Here is a 20,782-nt window from a genome sequence, read left to right as displayed (position 1 = left end):
TGTCAGTGGGAGGAATAGTGCCCAATCATTGGTGTCAGTGGCAGGAATAGTGCCCCATCAGTGGTGTCAGTGAGAGGAAAAGTGCCCAATCATTGGTGTCAGTGGCAGGAATAGTACTCCATCACTGGTGACAGTGGCAGGAATAGTGCTTCTTCACTGGTGTCAATGGGAGGAATAGTGCCTCATCATAGTGCCTCATATCAATGGGAGAAATAGTGCCCCAATGACTGAATAAAGGCAAGCAAAGGACTGCATCAGTCCTGCATTTGGAGACCACTACCCTGTAGCAGATGGATGCCCTGTTGGCAGCAGCAGGGGGTTTTACATACAATGCCAGCTGCTACACCAGCTCGGAGTGAATGTAAATCTGACAAACCAACTGTCGGCTGCCAGGTGAAAGCAATCTAGCAGCTGCACAGCTGCCCAATGACATCCACAGACCCCCCCCCCCTCCTTAGTGCATCCCTATTCCCCTTCCCTATGTGCCCCCCGCCATGTTTTATGGGCTCTGAGCTTCCATCTGCAGACCTGGGGCTTCCATGACAGGTGCAACTGAGTAGAGCGAAGGGAGACCAGCAAATATCCTTGTGGATCCTCCATGTATGATGTCACTTCTGGTTTAGCCTGTCACTTTCTCTGGCTGCTGTGGCCAGACGCAACAATCAGAGCACAATTTGTGCTCCAATAGACCCCTGATGTCTTAGCAAATTGCTTTAACATAGGGGACTTTTGGTCCTCTATGTGATAAAAAATAAACTTTAGTCAAAAAAGTGCAAACACTTAAACCCTCTGTCAAAAAAAAAAACTGTGTGTCTTACCCACCCCATGCATATACAAGACTAAACATACATTGGGGGCACCTACCTACAATAACATTGATTGTGATATACTGTATGTGTTACATATCACCGTGCAAGCCCAGTGATGGCAATAATTCAAGGGCCATTATTGACAGGTAACTCTAACCTGTACAGGTGCAAGCAATTTTAAGACTTGACCTGTTGGGTATCTATTTATTCAACTTAACTTCATCTTTTATATTTTACCCCAACAAATGGGTGTGCTAAAATTAACTTTATTGTTTATTGCACTTCATAAACCGCTGTGCTAATATTGAATGACATAACAATTAGGAACTACCACCATTTTATTTTTTTAAGTGTCTCTGCTTTCAAAGCATATATACTATCTACTGGTTTTTACTAATCTTCAGGTCTAAAATTATTTTTAAGAAAATTTTAAAAAAATGTGAACATGATTGGACGATGGAAGTCAGAAGAGCTTCACATCATTCACTAAGGGAAAGTTCCAAAGCAAACGGAACAGCCTATTTGTATTTAGTAAATCTGCCTCATTGTGTACATCAGCTATTCTCAACCTTATTAATGACAATGAACCCTTGAAAACCTTTTTTGGATCTAGGGGATAAGTGGGAAGAATGCCCACCTTACTTTGGTGGTCATCGGGAACAATGTCCCCCCTACAGTGGTGGCCAGTGGGATGAATGTCCCCCCTACTTTTGTGGTTAGTGGGAAAAAGACCCCCTTTACAATGGTAGCCACAATGTCAACCTTACAGATAAAAAGAGCATTGATGTCTTGCTATTGGCTCTGCCAAGTGGTGTTGGGGCGAGGACTTATGCAGCTTAAGGAACCCCTAGCAACCTCTGGAGGAACCCTAGTTGAGAATGTCTTGTATACACAGTTGGTGTATAAAATCAACCCTCAATACCTCCTTATAAAAAAGCCATGTTGGAATTTTTTTTTCAGTTTAAGAAAATCATAACTGGCCACAATTTGTACAAGAAAAGTTAATTTTATTAACACTATATGACAAAAAGGCTTGTATAGCAAATATATATATTATAGCAACATATTTAAAGTGTTACTAAACCCATATCAGTAAAATCAGTCTGTATTTACAGTAAAGCATGCTAATTATACTCACTGTGGAACCCAAAGGGGTTAATCCTCTGCGTTGTGTAAAAAGGCTGTCTGATCCTGTCTTCTCTGATTCTCCCCTTCTTCCACTGGCCCCCAACCATCTCCTGATAGAATGGGGCCTTGGGGGCAAGCTGCACATGCTCAGTTTGGTGTGTATTGCTAGAGAGAGAGAGTTGTTTTCTTCTTGGGAGAGTGCTTGTGATTAGCACAGGGCCAATCAGCACTGTCCAGACAGAGGGTCAGGAGTTATGCAGCCTCATAGGAAAATCAGATGAGAACGAAAACTCCTTTCAACAAGCTTTAACCAGACTTTGATAGAAGTCATAAGACTGTTCTAATTGCTGACGAGAAAAGGTATTTATCAGTTTATATTCACTAAACTATTGAATTTCTATGTTCTGTGTACTGTAGGAGACCAGATATAGTGAGTGCAGGCTCCTGGGTTTAGTAACACTTTAACAAAAGTAGAATTGCCCTTTTATCTTTTCTTTAGCTTTTTTCAACATACAGTATAGAAAATAATGATAGTGTCCCTTTACAGTTCTAGTCTATATGTACCATTTACATACAGTATGGTCATCCTCCATTTTTACCACTTTTCCTCATCTCTCGCCTCCCATCTTTAATTTCTGTTTTAATTTGAAAACTAGCAGTTGGTATAAATCTCAGGAGGTAATATGAAGTCTCTGTGAGTGGAATTTTCTAATTTAATGCACTGGTATACAGAGAGAAGTACAAATTGTAACAGTTGTAAGTCAGTCTGAGACTCCTGCCATTCATTTACCCCAAGCTGTGCATTTAATTGGCACCCTTTCTAAGCATAGAGCACAATTTCCAATCCGAGCCATTGCGTTCCTGGAAAAAGCGAGTAATAATATAAAAGCCACACAAAGACAGGCAATGTAAAAGAGCCAATATAAATGTTTATTGATGGAATGTGGAGCATTTCTGTACATAGCACCGGGTGCAGGAGATCAAAGCCAAAGCGGTTGTTTGAAAATGCTGGATCCTAACACAATGACCTGTGAAAAGAAAACACAGAAAAATGAAAGACATATACCCAGTTGCTGACCAGGCCTTTTTGTTTACAAGTTTAAATTAGTATTTTTTGCTAGAAAATTACTTAGAACCCCCAAACATTATATATTTTTTTTTTAGCAGAGACCTTAAAGAATAAAATTGCGATCGTTGCAATATTTTATGTCACACTATTTGTGCAAAAACAATTTTTTTTAGAAACAAATCTAATGAATTAAAAAAAAAAATTTTTTGTTGTCTGTGTGAAAGATGTATGTTGAGTAAAAAGATACCTTATATGCCATGCTTTAGAATTGTGCACGCTCGTGGAATAGCGACAAACTACGATACTTAAAAGTCTCCATTGGTGATGCTTTAATAATGTTTACAGTTACAGAGGGGGTCTAGTTCTACAATTATTGCTGTCAATCCAACGATCACGGTGATACCTTACAAGTGAGGTTTGAACACTGTTTACATATGCGGGCATGACTTATGTATGAGTTTGCTTCTGCGCGCGAGCACGGAGGGATAGGGCGCTATAAATTTTATTTGATTTTTTTTCCTATTTATTTTACGTTTTTTGCACTATACCTTTATTTTATTTATCTTTTATATTTATTTATATATTTTTTTTAGTTCTTTTATGCCTATTACAAGGAATGTAAACATCCCTGTAATAGTAATAAACATGACAGTCTCTTAAGGACTTCAAAGAGACCCCAGATCTCTCATTTACCTTTACCAATTCAATACAGGGCACTTTCCCCCCTCTTCCTGCCCAGACTAATTTTCAGCTTTCAGCGCTGTCACACTTTGGATGGCAATTGCACGGTCATGCTACACTGTACCCATATGAAATTTTTATAATTTTCTTTCACACCAATAGAGCTTTCTTTTGGGTAGTATTTATTCACCGCTGCATTTTTTAATTCTTACTAAAAAAAAAAAAAAAAAAGACGGAACATTTTGGGAAAAAAAAAGTTTTTCTTATTTTCTGTCCGTACATTTTGAAAATAAGAAATTTTTCTCCTTCACTGATGTGCGCTGATGAGGCAGCACTGATGGGCACTGATAAGCTGCACTGGTGGGCACTGATGAGGTGGCACTTATGGGCAATGATGAGGTGGCACTTATGGGCAATGATGAGGTGGCACTGATGGGGAGGTACTAATATGCCGCACTGATGGGCACTGATAGGCGGCACTGATTGTCACTGAAAGGTGGCACTGACGGGCAGCACTCATGAGCAGCAATGATGAGCACTGATGGGCAGCATTGATGGACACTGATGGGCAGCACAGATGAGCAGGCACTGATGGGCACTGACTGGCACCACTATGGGCACTAATTGTGGGCACTGATGGTGGGCACTGTGGACACTGATGGTGGGCATTGTTTTTTTACTATTTTGTAATCAGGGCACTGATGATCAGTGCCCTGATTACCTATCCTAGATTCCCCTTTGAGGAGGAGCCGCTGATCAGCTCTCCTCTCTGACAGTGTGAGGCGAGGAGAGCCGGTAAACGGCACTTCCTCATTTACATGTGACCGGCTGTGATTGGACACAGCCGATCACATGGGTAAAGAGCCACGTTATTGGATCTTTACCGAGATCTGGGTCGCGTTGTGTCCCAGCAACATAGCGCGGCCACGATCACAGCACTGTGCGCTGCCGCGGGTGCGCGAGAGAGGCCGTTCTGGGGCGCTGTCATATGATGTCGTCCTAGAACGAGAGAAGTTGAGTGAAATACATTTTTAGACACTTTTATGACAATTTGAAAAATTTTTAAAAAATTATTTTTTTTTTTTCACTGTACCTTTATTTTTATTTATTTTTTTAATCACATTTATACCTATTACAAGGAATATAAACATTCTGTAATAGAAAAAAGCATGACAGGTCCTCTTGATTGAGAGATCTGGGTCAAAAAGACCTCTCATTTACCTATAAAAGCACCAAAAAAAAAAAACATTTTAGATACTTTTTTGCCAGTTTGAAAAATTTATTTTTTATTACTTTTTATTTTTTATTTTTGCACTGTACCTTTATTTTATTTATTTATTTTGATCACGTTTAGTCCTATTACAAGGACTGTAAACATCCCTGTAATAGAAAAAAAGCATGACAGGTCCTCTTTATTGAGAGATCTCTCATTTACCCTTAAAAGCAAAAGAAAAAAATAATTTTTGACACTTTTTGACTTTTTCAACAATTTAAAAAAAGAAAAAAATAATAATTTCTTTATGTCTTTATGCCAGAGTGTCACTCTGACACAGTCCTTCCCAAATCAGGGTAACGAGCCAATGAAATGTGGCCAGGCTGTGTAAAAGTATCACACATGTGGTATTGCCATACAGAATGTATTTTGGGGTGTAGTTGCAAGTATGCCTATACAGTGTGTGAGAAATAACTTGTTATTATGACAATTTTGTGTAAAAAAAAAAATTATTTTTTCATTTTGCCAAGAATTGTGGAGAAAAATTACAACTTCAAAAAACTCGCCATGCCTCTTACTAAATACCCTGGAATGTCTAATTTCCAAAAAGGGGTCATTTGGGGGGTATTTGTACTGTCCTGACATTTCAGGGCCTCAAGAAATGAGATAGACCGTCAGTACATCAGGTGTGATCAATGATTGGCACCATAGCTTGTAGACTCTATAACTTTCACACAGGCTAAATAATAACCACTAATTTGGGGGGGGGGGTTTACCAAAGATATGTAGCTTTATACATTTTGGCCCAATTTTTTTTTAAAAAATTACTTATTTGCAAAATTTTATAATAGAAACTAAGACAAAATGTTTTTTTTTTTCAACATTTTTGCTTTTTTATTACTTATATCACAAATAAAAAACCCAGTGGTGATTAAATAACACCGAAGAAAGCTCTATTTGTGTGGATTGGGCACAGCGTTGCATGACTGAGTAATTATCATTCAAAATGTGAGAGCGCTGAAAGCTGAAAATTGGTCTGAGCAGGAAGAGGGTGAAAGTGCCCGGTATGGAAGTGGTTAAGGCAGCTCAGCGCTGGGCTTTTGGAAGTGTTAGCTACCTGGTTTATGCAGATTAATGGCCGATCATGGGCGGGTGCACGGGGTGCACCGCGCCCAGGCGCTGCAAGCTTAGGCAGAAGGGGGGGCGCCGAGGCTCAAGTGGCATTCAGCCTTCCGCTGCCTTCCTGGGCCTGGCCCTCAGTGCTTTAAGTTTCTATGGCAGCAGAGGAATCACAGGGGATCGCCGTACGAGAGCTGCGTAGGGAAGCGGATGGAGAGCTGGTAGGTCAGAGGGAGGGAGGAGGAGAGGAGGAATTACAGGGGAGCCCGATCCATCCCACACCAAGACAGGAAGACTGGACAATCGTCCTGTATCTTACTTTGTGTCCTCCAAATTCTAGGTGATGTCATGAGGGAGGGACTAAGGAGAGAACCTCAAATACCCATTGGCTGGGGAGGCAGCAGGAGTCGGTGCAGCCTAAATCTTGCAGGCTGCACCGCCTCCTGCTGCTTACACAGCCAATGGGTGCATCGGAAGCCCTGTCCATCACATGCCTTAAATCTTCATCCCGCGGTCTTCCTGTCTTGGTGTGGGATGGATCAGCTCTGAACGAAGTTCTTGAGCATCCTGCAGTGACTGAGGTGAGGGACGGTTATGTCCAAGTAGTAGAACAGCCTGTTCCTGTACGCTCCTAACCAAAAATGTTTCCCCCTTTAATAAGTCATTGTAATGCCACCCATATTCTTGCCCTTTTACCAGGGTGAAAGTAACCTAACACCTGTGCAGCATTAGTGTCAGCTTACTGTCAGTCACCCTGTTTAAAAGGTCACAAATTTTTTTTTTTTTAGCTGAGTGGCAGATTTTTTATGGCGCTAGTAAGCCACAACAGCAAGCCAAGTGTTTGGCTTATGGTTGTGGCGTGGCCACATTGGCCTGAATACCCAAATTTCACATGGGTTTAACATAAACCATTGCGGCTGCGGCACATGTAGAGGGGTTCCAGCTGTGATCTAGACTTCGAGTTGTTTGTTTTTACCATCCCCTGACCGCTCAGAAAAAAGTATTAAATGGGCAAAATTATCTGAAAAAACTGACCCTTTAACTACTTCAGCTCCCCCTTAATAATCAGACCATTTTCTGCGATACGGCACTGCGTTGCTTTAACTGACAAATGCGAGGTTGTGCGACGCTGTATCCAAATACATGTATTTTTTTTCCCACAAATAGAGATTTATTTTGGTGGTATTTGATCACTTCTGCGTTTTTTATATTTTGCGCTATAAACATAAAAATAGCGACAAATCTTTTTTACTTTCTGCTATAAAATACATTCCCAATAAAAAAAAATGAAAAAAATCTAATTTTTTCATAAATTTAGGCCAATATGTATCCTGCCACATATTTTTTGTAAAAAATCCTAATAAGTGTATTTTGATTGGTTTGCAAAACTATGGAACTTTTTATTTTTTTAATTGTTTTTACTAGTAATGGCAGCGGTCAGCGATTTTTAGCGGGACTGCGACATTGCGGCGGACAAATCTGACACTAAATGACACTTTTTGGGGACCAGTGACACCAATACAGTGATCAATGCTAAAAGATGCACTGTTCCTGTATAAATTACACTGGCAGGGAAGAGGTTAACACCAAGGGTGATCAAGGGGTTAAGTGTGCTCTTAGGGAGTGCTTTCTAACTGTGTAGGGGATGGATCTCCTAGAAGAAAAGAGAGATCTGTGTTTAAGCTTAGATAAATCTCAAGATCTCTCTCTTCCTCTGCGACAGAACAGCGGTCTGCCTTGTTTACATAGGCAGATGGCTGTTCTGTCATACACCTGCACAATCGCAGGTGGCCGGCAGCCATTGTTGCCGGTGGCCATGATTGGCTCCCGCTGTGTCTGATCACAGGGGGAGCGCTGCTTTGGCGGCACGCGCCAGCCCCCCGAGAACCCATGACTAAAAACCAAATACCTGCATTCTTCACGTGGGGAGCAAGAAATATTTCTGCACCCAGGCGTCTGTGACCCTAGGATTGGCCCTGCAGATTACTGTATCTGACCTGACGATTGTTTTCTTTTTTCTAAGCAAAAGTTGAATTCAATGTTGAAGCCCACCTTTCTGATCCTGCTTTATGTTACACCCATATTTCATGGTCAGAGTCTGCAGCCTTCAGCTATGAAGACACCCTCCCTTACAGAATCCAGTGGTTCATTATTCCACTGGCTCAAATCATTATTTTAATTTGGCACAGCGGTGGGTGGCTCTGTGGCTGAAAAAAATAGTCTGCAGGAGCCAGAGCATTGCACCCCAGAATCACTGATCATGGTTGCAATGCTTTGCAGGCTCCAATGCAAAAAAAATAAATGCACATCTTTGCATTAATCAAAATGGATGCATTTATTTATTTATCTTTTTTTTTTTCAAAAGGTGGATTTAGCCTTTAACCACCTGCCCGATGCCCCACGCAGATTTACTGTGGCGGGGCGGGTCGGCTGTGCATAATCACGTAGATCTATGTAACTATGTGCACGCGGTCTCGGCAGGGCACGTGCGCCGCCAGAGCCGCGCTCCCGCTGTGATTAGACACAGCGGGAGCCAGACTGCTGGAGAAGTGGGCCCAATCGCCGCTGGCCTCCCGCAATCTTCAGAGAAACTGACAGGAGAGCCACCTGCCTATGTAAACAAAGCAGGCGGCTCTCCTGTCACAAAGGCACAGTGAGATTGTGTGTTTTAGCTAAGCTGAAACACCGATCTCTGTGTGCCTGTCACAGAACCCCCCCCCCCTACAGTTAGTAAGCACATTTAGGCTTACATTTAACCCCTTGATCACCCCCAGCATTAACCCCTTCCCTGCCAGTGTCATTTATACAGTAACAGTGCATATTATTTAGCACTGATTACTGTATTAATGTCACTGGTCCCCAAAAAGTGTCACCCCGTGTCAGATTTTGTCCGCCGCAATGTCGCAGTTCCGCTAAAAATCACAGATCACCGCCAAAACTAATAAAAAAAAAGTCCAAAAATCTATCCCATAGTTTGTAAACGCGATAAATTTTGCACAAACAAATTAAAATAGGCTTTTTGGGAATTTTTTTTACCAAAAAAATTTAGCACAATACAAATTGACCTAAACTGATAAAAAAAAAAATGATTTTTTAAATTTTTTTTTAATGGGAATGTACTCTAGCAGAAAGTAGAAAATATTGGTGTTTTTTTCAAAATTGTCTCTCTTTTTTTGGTTATAGCGCAAAATCTAAAAACCGCAGAGGTGATCACATACCACCAAAAGAAAACTCATTTTGTGGGAAAAGAGGACATCAATTGCATTTGGTACAGCGTTGTATGACCGCGCAATTGTTAAAGTAACGAAGTGCCGAATCGCAAAAAATGGCCTGTTCATTAAGGGGGTAAAACCTTCCGGAGCTGAAGTGGTTAAAGGCACTTGAAGCAAAATATCGTCTGTGAGAAATATCGCATGCAGCAAGCTGGTAGTGGATAGGAAAGCTGAACTTTTTCCCTCGCTGTGCATCTAGCAGAGCAGGAGAAGACTCAGTAGGGGGGCATTTGTCCCCTGGGTCAATCCTAAAAAGGTATGTGAGATACCTCAAGATACTTCCCCCAATCAGTTACTGTGATCAGTAATAACTGGAATTTTACTTTCTCTACCAGCTTTTTCCGCACAGTATAACCTTTTGCATCAGTTACCTCTTCACATAGATTGTAAGCTCCTACAAGCAGGGCCCTCCTAACCCTCTTTTATTCAACTGCATTGTAGTTGAAGTGTATTTATTTTTTAAAGTGCTACGCAAGCTGTTGGCACTTAACTAAATCCTGTATAATATTAATAATATAATAAATGCCCGGTATTGTTTAGCTACCTGCTTCCTGTTTAGACTAATGATCGACCAATATCGGTTTTTCGTTGCCAATACCGATAGCGATGTTTTGGCCATTGCATATCGGTATCGGCCGATATTAGGGGATATTTTCATCCATTTAAAAATTTTTTTTTTTCACTTGACAGGTACTCTTGTGGTGGGATCTGGGGGCCTAAAAGACCCCAAACCCCTCCTCTGCACTTAAAAGCATTAAAAGCATTCAAAACACCAAGTTTGGCCTTTTTGAATGCTGTTTTTTTTTTTTTTTAATCTGGCGCCGAGTACCCCGGAAGTGATGTCATGACATCACTTCATTGCTTATGTCTTTAATTTGTACATATGTGAGTGGCATATTCAGTAACATTTGTAAACAGAATTATGCTATGTGACATAATTTTACCCTTACATGAGCAATATTTGGAATATCGGCAATATCGGCCAGTTCTGGGGCCGACACAGATATATCGGCAAAAGTCAATATCGACCTTCGATATATTGGCCTTGTCGATAATCCCTAGTTTAAACCTGCAATCACAGTGTCTGGTGGAAGGAAGTCCCCCAGCACCAACTTTCCTTAGGGCTCGGAGATTTCTTGCGAATGAATGCTAAAAGACGTAAGAAAAAGTCAATGGTGGAGGATGTCAAGGTGAGTGACATTACAAAATGTGCATCATCTACCTGTCATGCACAACAGTCACTGCGGCACCATGGCACACTGGATGTTACTTTTTTTTTGTGCCATCAAGTGTCCCTACCGTAAAATAGTTGATTGCGTTTGCTCCCCTGGCCAAAAGGTCCCAGTCCTCCCCCGCACGATAGCATTCCCACCCAGGCATTTTGCTTAGTTTTGAAACAGTTCTTTGAACTTTATGTTCATTTATCAGCAGACAGTATTTCCTTTTGTGGGCTTCTTGAAACAAGGCTTGTAATTTTTTCCTCCAAGCTAGGAATCTATAAAACATTGATGAGTATTCTCTTTGCAGTAGGACCTGGTTTCCAATTTACACTTTTATCAACACCACTCCATCCTCCTTTACCTGTTACTGTTTGTTTCATAGCAGGATTGCTTGTATTGTGGAGCAAGGTAATTGATCTTTAGACACAACTAGAACTTAGAACTATAAAAAACAATGTAAATTTCCCCACAGAGACTCATCATTAACTTCCAGTCTTTTGCTCTCAGTTTTATATTTTCTCCCACTGACTTGCCACTGCCGAAAGCCTATACAAAATTGTTTAGTGTGAGATTGTATCAAGATCTGAACGAGACAGAACAATTTATTCCCTTACAAAACATAAAAATTATATACTTGCAGGTGCCTCAGGGAATCATTATAAGGGCAAAAACCCATTGAAAAATGTTGAAGATCACAGTGCCTTTAAAGAGTAATGAAACTGTCAGAGTCAGAATTCATACTGAGTCTGTGAAATAACGAATACGTACATGTGTGATCGAAGAGCTCAGGAGGGTCCTTGGACATTAATTGTTGTCACAGTGGCAAGAAAACATCTCTGAAATAATCTGTCTGGGTCCTGGGGCTGGTTATCACAGTCCAGTTTATGGCTCAGAAAATGACGCTTGAATCCCTCGGGGGCCGTTGACTGGGTGGATCTGCTGGGACCTTCCAATGAGCTTTGTTCTGTACCTAAAATAAAATGGTAAGATGTGATTGTTAGACACAATATGATAACAATTCCCAAATCCTTTCCAAAATTAGTGCTTATTAAAGCAGATGTAAATCCAATCACTAAACTCCCGTATACGCTTTTTAATAACATTTTTACCTCTGCAACTTTCATTAAAGTAATACCTGATGATCCTGCCATTAATGTCTTTATTCAGGCACTTCCTGGGATAGGGTGACAAAGTGATTTAAGATGCATATACAGCGTAAGTATTACCACACGTACAATGTGTATATAAATATATATATATATATATATATATATATATATATATATATATATATATATATATATATATATATATATATATGTGTGTGTGTGTGTGTGTATAGATAGATAGATAGATAGATAGATAGATAGATAGATAGATAGATAGATAGATAGATAGATAGATAGATAGATAGATAGATAGATAGATAGATAGATACGTCTATCTATCTATCTATCTATCTATCTATCTATCTATCTATCTATCTATCTATCTATCTATCTATCTATCTATCTATCTATCTATCTATCTATCTATCTATCTACTGTATATATATATATATATACTTATATATATATATCTATATATATATATATAGATATATATATATATCAGTATTTTACTAAAGTGAGTACACCCCTCAAATTTCTGGAAATATTTTATTATATCTTTTCATGTGACAACACTGAAGAAATGACACTTTGCTACAATGTAAAGTAGTGAGTATGCAGCTTGTATAATAGTGTAAATTTGCTGTACCCTCAAAATAACTCAACACACAGCCATTAATGTCTAAACCTCTGACAACAAAAGTGAGTACACCCCTAAGTAAAAATGTCCAAATTGGGCCCAATTAGTAATTTTCCCTCCCTGGTGTCATGTGACTCATTAGTTTTACAAGATCTCAGGTGTGACTGGGGAGTAGGTGTGTTAAATTTGGTGTTATCGCTCTCACTCTCTCATTCTGGTCACTGGAAGTTCAACATGGCACCTCATGGCGAAGAACTCTCTGAGGATCTGAATAAAAGAATTGTTGCTCCACATAAAGATGGTCTAGGCTATAAGAAGATTTCCAAGACCCTGAAACTGAGCTGCAGCCAGTTATACAGTGGTTTAATAGGACAGGGTCCACTCAGAACAGGCCTCCAATGGTTGACCAAAGAAGTTGAGTGCACGTACTCAGAGTCATATCCAGAGGTTGCTCTGGGAAATAGACGTATGAGCGCTGCCAGCATTGCTGCAGAGGTTGAAGGATGGGAGGTCAGCCTGTCAGTGCTCAGACCATACGCCGCACACTGCATCAAATTGGTCTGCATGTCTGTCATCCCAGAAGGAAACCTCTTCTAAAGATGATGCACAAGAAAGCCCACAAACAGTTTGCTGAAAATATGCAGACTAGGGACATGGATTAATGGAACCATGTCCTGTGGTCTGATGAGACCACAATAAACTTATTTCGTCCAGATGGTGTCAAGCGTGTGTGGTAAGTAGTACAAAGACAAGTATGTCTTGCTTACAGTCAAGCATGGTGTAGGGAGTGTCATGGTCTGAGGCTGCATGAGTACTGCCAGCACTGGGGAGCTACAGTTCATTGAGGGAACCATGAATGCCAACATGTACTGTGACATACTGAAGCAGAGCATGATCCCCTCCCTTCGGAGACTGGGCCGCAGGGCAATATTCCAACATGATACCGACCCCAAACACACCTCCAAGACGACCACTGCCTTGTTAATGAAGCTGAGGGTGAAAGTGATGGACTGGCCAAGCATGTCTCCAGATCTAAACCACATTGAGCATCTGTGGGGCATTCTCAAACGGAAGGCGGAGGAGCGCAAGGTCACTAACATCTACAAGCTCTGTGATGTCGTCATGGAGGAGTAGAAGAGGACTCCAGAGGCAACCTGTTAAGCTCTGGTGAACTCCATGCCCAAGAGGGTTAAGGCAGTGCTGGAAAATAATGGTGGCCACACAAAATATTGACACTTTTTGCCCAATTTTTACTTTTTCACTTAGGGGTGTACTCACTTTTGTTGCCAGCGGTTTAGACATTAATGGCTGTGTGTTGAGTTATTTTGAGGGGACAATAAATTTACACTGTTATACAAGCTGTACACTCACTACTTTACATTGTAGCAAAGTGTCATTTCTTCAGTGTTTTCACATGAAAAGTTCTATTAAAATATTTTCAAAATATGTGAGGGGTGTACTCACTTTTGTGACATACTGTATGCCTTTTTTCAGCTGGAACTTGGTGGAATTCAGTTCATAAAAATAAAAACAGCTGGCGCACAACGGGCAATGAATGTATCACCAGGGACTTCGCAAGTATCACTAAAACACAACAACCAATACCGAATGGTTGTCAATAGAATTAAAGGACAATACATAAGTCCATATATAAAAAGAGGTCCATAAGAAAGTCCATAAAGGAGTCCATAAAAAATCCCAAGGTGCACTCCTGAGGCAGCTCTAGTGACAAGTAGAAGATTGCTTGGAGCCAACTAGGGAGGAAACACAGGCGCCACTCTGAGTGCAGTAACTTGTGATTTATTGAATAAGATCAATGGAAAAAGGGGTACTCACAAATGAAATAAATATAAAAGCTCATGAACACACCCTGGTCGGATCAGGATGGCTGGAGCGGTAACGGTCGGCAGGCTGTGAGCGGTAGCTGGCTGCACTTCCCGGTCCCGGGGACACTCAGAAGCCGATCCGTCGTCACTTCCGGTAGCATGATGATGATGGAATTCAGTTCCACCACCTCTGTCTCAGGCCCTCTGCTCCCTGCTCACCACTATCACTTGTGAACACAGAAGTCTGGCTTCTGTGTTTGTCAGTGACAGTTTGTCTCCCAACGGCTCCCACAGATCTGATCTCCTGAGTGGCACTACTGAGTGCAGTATGAGGACAATGGAGTTGCAGGTTCCCGGGGGAGAAGTGCAGATGCCGACATCCCCACTGGATGATCTCCCCACAAATGAGAAAGGTGGAGCTAACTAGAGTGTGCGGGGAGGTACTTGTGCTGACTGGATGCTTCAGCTTAATATGGCAACACAAGTAAGACATGTGGAAGATGGTGTAGCTTTTATGGAGGTGGGGATAAGATGGGGGCAGTGGAGGGGGGTTTCATGCAGAGTTCACAGTTGAAGAGGTTTGAAAGTGAGATGTGGATGGGGGATGCAGAGGTACTGTAAGCAGCTGTGGAAAAAGGCTGAACTCTGCACTCTGTGTGTAGCACACTCCTGAACTCTGCACTCTGTGTGAAGCACACCCGTGAACTCTGCACTCTGTGTGTAGCACACCCCTGAATTCTGCACTCTGTGTGCAGCACACCCCTGGACTCTGCACTCTGTGTGAAGCACACCCCTGAACTCTGCACTCTGTGCGTAGCACACCCCTGAACTCTGCACTCTGTGTGTAGCACACCCCTGAACTCTGCACTCTGTGTGTAGCACACTCCTGAACTCTGCACTCTGTGTGTAGCACACTCCTGAACTCTGCACTCTGTGCGTAGCACACCCCTGAACTCTGCACTCTGTGTGTAGCACACCCCTGAACTCTGCACTTTGTGTGTAGCACACTCCTGAACTCTGCACTCTGTGTGTAGCACACCCCTGAACTCTGCACTCTGTGTGTAGCAAACTCCTGAACTCTGAACTCTGTGTGTAGCACACTTATGAACTCTGCACTCTGTGTGCAGCACACCCGTGAACTCTGCACTCTGTGTGTAGCACACCCCTGAACTCTGCACTCTGTGTGCAGCACACCCCTGAACTCTGTATTCTGTGTGAAGCACACCCCTGAACTCTGCACTCTGTGCGAAGCACACCCCTGAACTCTGCACTCTGTGTGTAGCACACTCCTGAACTCTGAACTCTGTGTGTAGCACACCCCTGAACTCTGCACTCTGTGTGTAGCACACTTATGAACTCTGCACTCTGTGTGTAGCACACCCCTGAACTCTGCACTCTATGTGTAGCACACCCCTGAACTCTGCACTCTGTGTGTAGCACACCCCTGAACTCTGCACTCTGTGTTTAGCACACTCCTGAACTCTGCACTCTGTGTGTAGCACACCCCTGAACTCTGCACTCTGTGTTTAGCACACTCCTGAACTCTGCACCCTGTGTGTAACACACCCCTGAAGTCTGAATTCTGTGTGTAACACACCCCTGAAGTCTGAATTCTGTGTGTAGCACACCCCTGAAGTCTGCATTCTGTGTGTAGCACACTCCTGAACTCTGCACTCTGTGTGTAACACACTCCTGAACTCTGCACTCTGTGTGTAGCACACCCCTGAATTCTGCACTCTGTGTGTAGCACACCCCTGAACTCTGCACTCTGTGTGTAGCACAACCCAGAACTCTGCACTCTGTGTGTAGCACACCCCTGAACTTTGCACTCTGTGTGTAGCACACCCCTGAACTCTGCACTCTGTGTGTAGCACACCCCTAAACTCTGCACTCTGTGTGTAGCAAACTCCTGAACTCTGCACTCTGTGTGTAGCGCACCCCCAAATTCTGCTCTCTTTCTGTAAGCCCCTCCTTCCCGAACTCTGCACTCCTTGTATTTAATGCCCCTTTAAGACCCTCTCACTGTTTGTGAAATTTGACCACACCCACTATTTGATGCTGTTCGGAGTTGATAACATTTGGGAGGTCGTGGTTGAGTTCCCGTACCTATTTTCTGAGAAGAAAAAGCCCTGTGGGATACATGATCCTGTGCAGCGCCACTTCCATCTAGCAGTAAAACTGTTATAGGGCGGTTGGCATGTGGTATGATCTGTCTCAACCTTCTTTTTTTTTTTTTTTAAATTTTATTTATTTATGCCAAAGAAACAAAAGGGAACATTTCTTGTTTACATTTTACAAGTGATACAACATATTCCTTATACAATCCAAATTTCATTCATTATTAGTCACATATTATCCATATCTTGTTTACTCTTCAATTGTAACCTTCCGTATTAATAGATTACCTTATTTCCCCCTGTTTCTCCCATTTTTCTCCCTTTTACTCATTTAAAAAAAATCCTATATCCAGAGAGAAGGATAATTTAGAGAAAAAAAATAAAAAAGTGAAAAATAGAAAAAGAATAAAAAAAAAAAAAAAAAAAAAAAAAGGAAATTATTTCCTTCTGACTAGTTCCTAAGTCCTATCTATTCCCTCTTCCGAGGGCACATCACAACCCATTCTAGAGGTGTGTATTCTTTCTGTTGTATATCCCCTGCTAGTGTTCCTCTGTTAAGCCCCGTACACACGTACCGATGGTCGGCATACAAATGTTCCTCTTTTCTCCCCAGGATGTCGGTGTCTGCTGAAAAGTGCAAAGACAGCACAAGGACAGCACAAGAATTTTGTCCGCCGACTGCAGAAGTGATGTCATGTAATGGTTAACTTTCCCTGTGTTTTCTATTTTCTGAGCATGCCCAGTCTTGCAAATCTGCGGTCTGTCGGCCGAATTGTGTACTGACAGGCGAACAATCGTCCGTTCTGGTGTCGGCATACAAAAATTTTCATGTTTGCAAGAAAGACTTTTGTCCGCGGATTGTGCGCAGACATCTGTCGGAGGCACCATACTAACACGCGTACAATCGGCAGATCCTTCGTCCACCGACGTTTGTATGCCGACGATCGGTACGTGTGTACGGGCCTTTAGTCTGCATAATGTTTCCCTCTTCATAGGGGAAGTTTCACCCGAAAAAAAGGGGAGCCCAACCATAGGGGGTTCAAAGGGGGCAAGAAGTAAGGGGAAAAGAGCAGAAGAGAGAGAGAGAGATGAAAAAAAAAAAAAAAAAGAAAAAATTCTATCTTATTGTGTAAATATGTGCCGTAACCCCTCTATATTTTCTCATTTGTGTCTGTTACTTTATTGTGCTCCTCTTTCCCCCTCTCTTTCTTTCATGTTCCATTTTATTTTAACCCATCACCACTTGACCCCTGCGGGGGCTCATCCACAAAAACAACGGAAAAAAAAAAAAAACCTTCTAACTGCTACATTTGCTGGACAGCTTGATCTGTTAAAGGTAGTTGAAACACAAAAGAGTCAAGGCTTATTAGACGTGCAAAGAAATTTGAGTGCTCATTAATGCACCTAAAGCCTTGTTTGCTGTAACTGCTTATAAAGTTTTAGCTGAAATCTGGCTTCAATTTGTTTAGTGTATCTAAATCTGCTAGTATATATAACACTCTGCTCCCCCCAGACTGACAATGCTGCTGTCTATAGGTGCCCACTGTGCTCCTTCATCCAGAGTGGTGCCTAGCTAATACAAGAGGTGTGTTAAAGGCCAGACCAAGAAGAAAAAACAGAGGGGAAAAAAGCCCTAAAAAAAGAAATCTAATGCAGACGCCACTAAGGATTGATAAGCTGCAAAATATTACATTTTTGGTTTTGGGTTTAATACTGTTTTGATTCATAGGCAGTGACTGTCCGTTATGTTCTGGACTTACCCCATGCTGGCCACATAAACTGTTCAGCTTAGCAAATTTTATATATAGATTTCCAGGGACCGGAATTAAGATATTAACATGCTTTTGATAGTCTTCACACTGCTGTGAATTCTCTAAGACAGAACAACACGTTCTCCTGTCTCCGCATTCATCTGAAAGTATAATATTAGATGCTCGCATCCCCCAGGTAGCCAGCATAATAACATCTTGATTGCGTGTTGTTCTTCTCCTGGAGAAACTTCAAGCAATGCTCCATGGGAAATGGATAGAAAAAACATCTGTACAAGGAAAGCGTCATTCATAGTAAAGGCCATTTTTGCTGGACGGCCTTTCAGTGCTACGCCCAATAGGTTTATAAAGCTTCCAATTGCAATTTCACCCTATTGAATAGAACCATCAAAGCAGTAAGGGTGCCCAAAACTACCACCTTGCCTAAGACCCCTTTCACACTGTCCGTTCCGTCGATGGACTCCATCCTGCTTAGCGGGGGATCGATCCGCCGATCCCCGCCGAGCAGGCAGATGATAGCTCCGTCTCCGCTCTGTGTGCAGAGATGGAGCTGTCAGATCCCTGCTGTCCTCTATGGGGGAATCGGATGACAACGGACCGCCTGTCTGTTCTCATCCGATCCGATCCACCAGCCGGATGGAAAATAGGGTTTCCATCCACCTGGATTTGACAGACAGGATCGGATCGGATGGCAGCGGGTGTCAGCGGAGATGTCTCTGCTGACATCCGCTGCCACATAGGGATGCATCGATCAGGCGGATCTGATTGGATCGTTAGTGTGAAGGGGGCCTAAGACTATTTGGCCAGGATTAGGGCCCTTTCACACACGGAGTCCGTCGGCGGACTCCGTTTTTCTCAGCGGGGGATCGATCCGCCAAACCCCCGCTGAGCAGGAGGATGACAGCTGTGTCTTCGTGCTGTGTGCGGAGACACAGCTGTCAGGTCCCTATGCATCTCTATGGGAAAATCCGATGGGAACGGATTCTGTCCATTCTCATCCGATCCCATCCGATCCGCTGGACGGATGGAAAAATGGGTTTCCATCTGTCCAGATTTGACGGATCGGATGTCAGCGGACATGTCTCCAATGACATCCGATGCCCCATAGAGATGCATGGGGTGACTGTTCAGATCCGCCAAAAAAACTGACAGGCGGATCTGAACGGTCCACCTGTGTGAAAGGGCCTTAAGGATCCAGGGCCAGGATTAAGGCCAAATGGTCTTAGGCAAGGTGGTAGTTTTGGGCACCCTTACTGCTTTCATTAGGTGCCACACCCAATAGGTTTATAAAGCTTCTGATTGCCATTTCACCCTTTTCAATAGCCAGACTTATTGGAGGGAGATTTCTGCAGCATATTTGGCAAGTACAGAATCACAGTATATATAAAATAATATGCAAAGTGGTTGGAGGAAAGCTTCAGAATGGCAAATATGTTTTTATTACAAATTATGTGAACAGACTGCAGTTCCTCTTTAAAGCTGGCCATACATTATACAATTTTCTTGTTTAACCTCTTCCCGACCGCCCGCCACCTATTCACTGCGTTGGGCACGCGCCTACAGCTCGGCAGCGGGGACTCTGATGCATAGGGCAGGCGGCTCAGATTGCCGCCTGACACCCGCAATCGCTCCCCACTGAGAGAGAAGAGCGGTCAGCTGTCGTAAACTCAGTTGACCGTCCTTCTCCTTGGAATGATCACAGAGTACCTGTGATCCTTCTATATAGGATCGCAGTTCTCTGTGATCATTTCAGAAGCCACGCCCCCCCACAGTTATAAACACGTCCCTAGGCTCACATTTAAACCCTTGATCACCCACAGTGTTAACCCCTTCCCTGCCAATGGCATTATTACAGTAACAGTGCATATTTTTAGCACTGGTTACTGTAGTAATGTCACTGGTCCCCCCAAAGGTGTCAAAAATGTCAGTTAGGGGTTCGATCTGTCCGCCGCAATGTCGCAGTCCCACTAAAAATCGCATATTGTACTAAAAATCGCACTAGTAAAAAAAAAAAAATGACATAAATCTTTCCCGCAGTTAGTAGACTCAATAACTTTTGCACAAACCAACCAAAGTACGCTTATTGTGATTTTTGTTTTACCAAAAATATGTAGCAGAAAACAAATTGGCCTAAAATGTTAAAAATTTTGATTTTTAAATTTTTTTTCTTGAGAATGTTATATAGCAGAAAGTGAAAAATATAGTTTTTTTTTTCTTGGAATTGTCACTCTTTTTTTGTTTATAGCGCAAAAAATAATAATCGCACAGGTGATCAATACCACCAAAAGAAAGCTCTATTTGTGGGGAAAAAAGGGAAATCAATTTTTTTTTAGGTACAGCATTGCAGGACCGCGCAATTGTCGGTTAAAATAATGCAGTGCCGAATCGCAAAATATGGCCTGGTCATTAAGAGGGAAAATCTTCCGGTCCAGAAGTGGTTAACCACTCCAGGACCACCTGCCGCAGTTTTACATGGCTACTTTGATGTTAAATACCGGTGTTATGGCAGCAGATAGCTGCCATAACCCCAGTAGTTTCTTACAAGGTGGGCAGTCCTCTTTCACATAAAAGTGGTCCCAGCAGCAGGTTCGCTACAGGATTACTTTTATAGGCGGCAGGAGAGGTGCCCCCTCCCCTGTTGTTTTCCCCACTTACCGGAGCCATCGTAGGTCCTAGGCAGGAAGCCGAGTGAGGGCAAGATGGCCCCCACTCGACTCTATGGCCTTGGAGGACCAGAGCGACGTCATACGTTACTTCATCCCAATAAGGGCCCAATGACATTTTCTTTTTTTTGCTTTTTAGTGTAGATG

General features: G+C 42.4%; 1 protein-coding gene across 1 annotated transcript in view; it reads right to left on the bottom strand.

Annotated features, from left to right (window-relative positions):
* Positions 1 to 2,846: 2,846 nt before the first annotated feature.
* Positions 2,847 to 20,782, bottom strand: part of SHISAL2A (shisa like 2A) — a 204,948-nt gene continuing 187,012 nt past the window's right edge. Inside the window, exons 3-4 of the mRNA XM_082266101.1 lie at positions 11,280 to 11,481; positions 2,847 to 2,965 (exon numbers count right to left, since the gene is read on the bottom strand). Coding sequence (XP_082122227.1) covers positions 11,297 to 11,481 — 185 coding nt within the window. The 3' untranslated portion in view covers positions 2,847 to 2,965; positions 11,280 to 11,296. The remainder of the gene's footprint in view (positions 2,966 to 11,279; positions 11,482 to 20,782) is intronic.

The sequence above is a fragment of the Pelophylax lessonae genome (assembly GCF_965119305.1).
Source record: "Pelophylax lessonae genome assembly, chromosome: 8".
Taxonomy (NCBI): Eukaryota; Metazoa; Chordata; class Amphibia; order Anura; family Ranidae; genus Pelophylax; species Pelophylax lessonae.
Note: the sequence above shows the minus strand (reverse complement) of the source record. Positions and strands in the feature narration are given on the sequence as shown.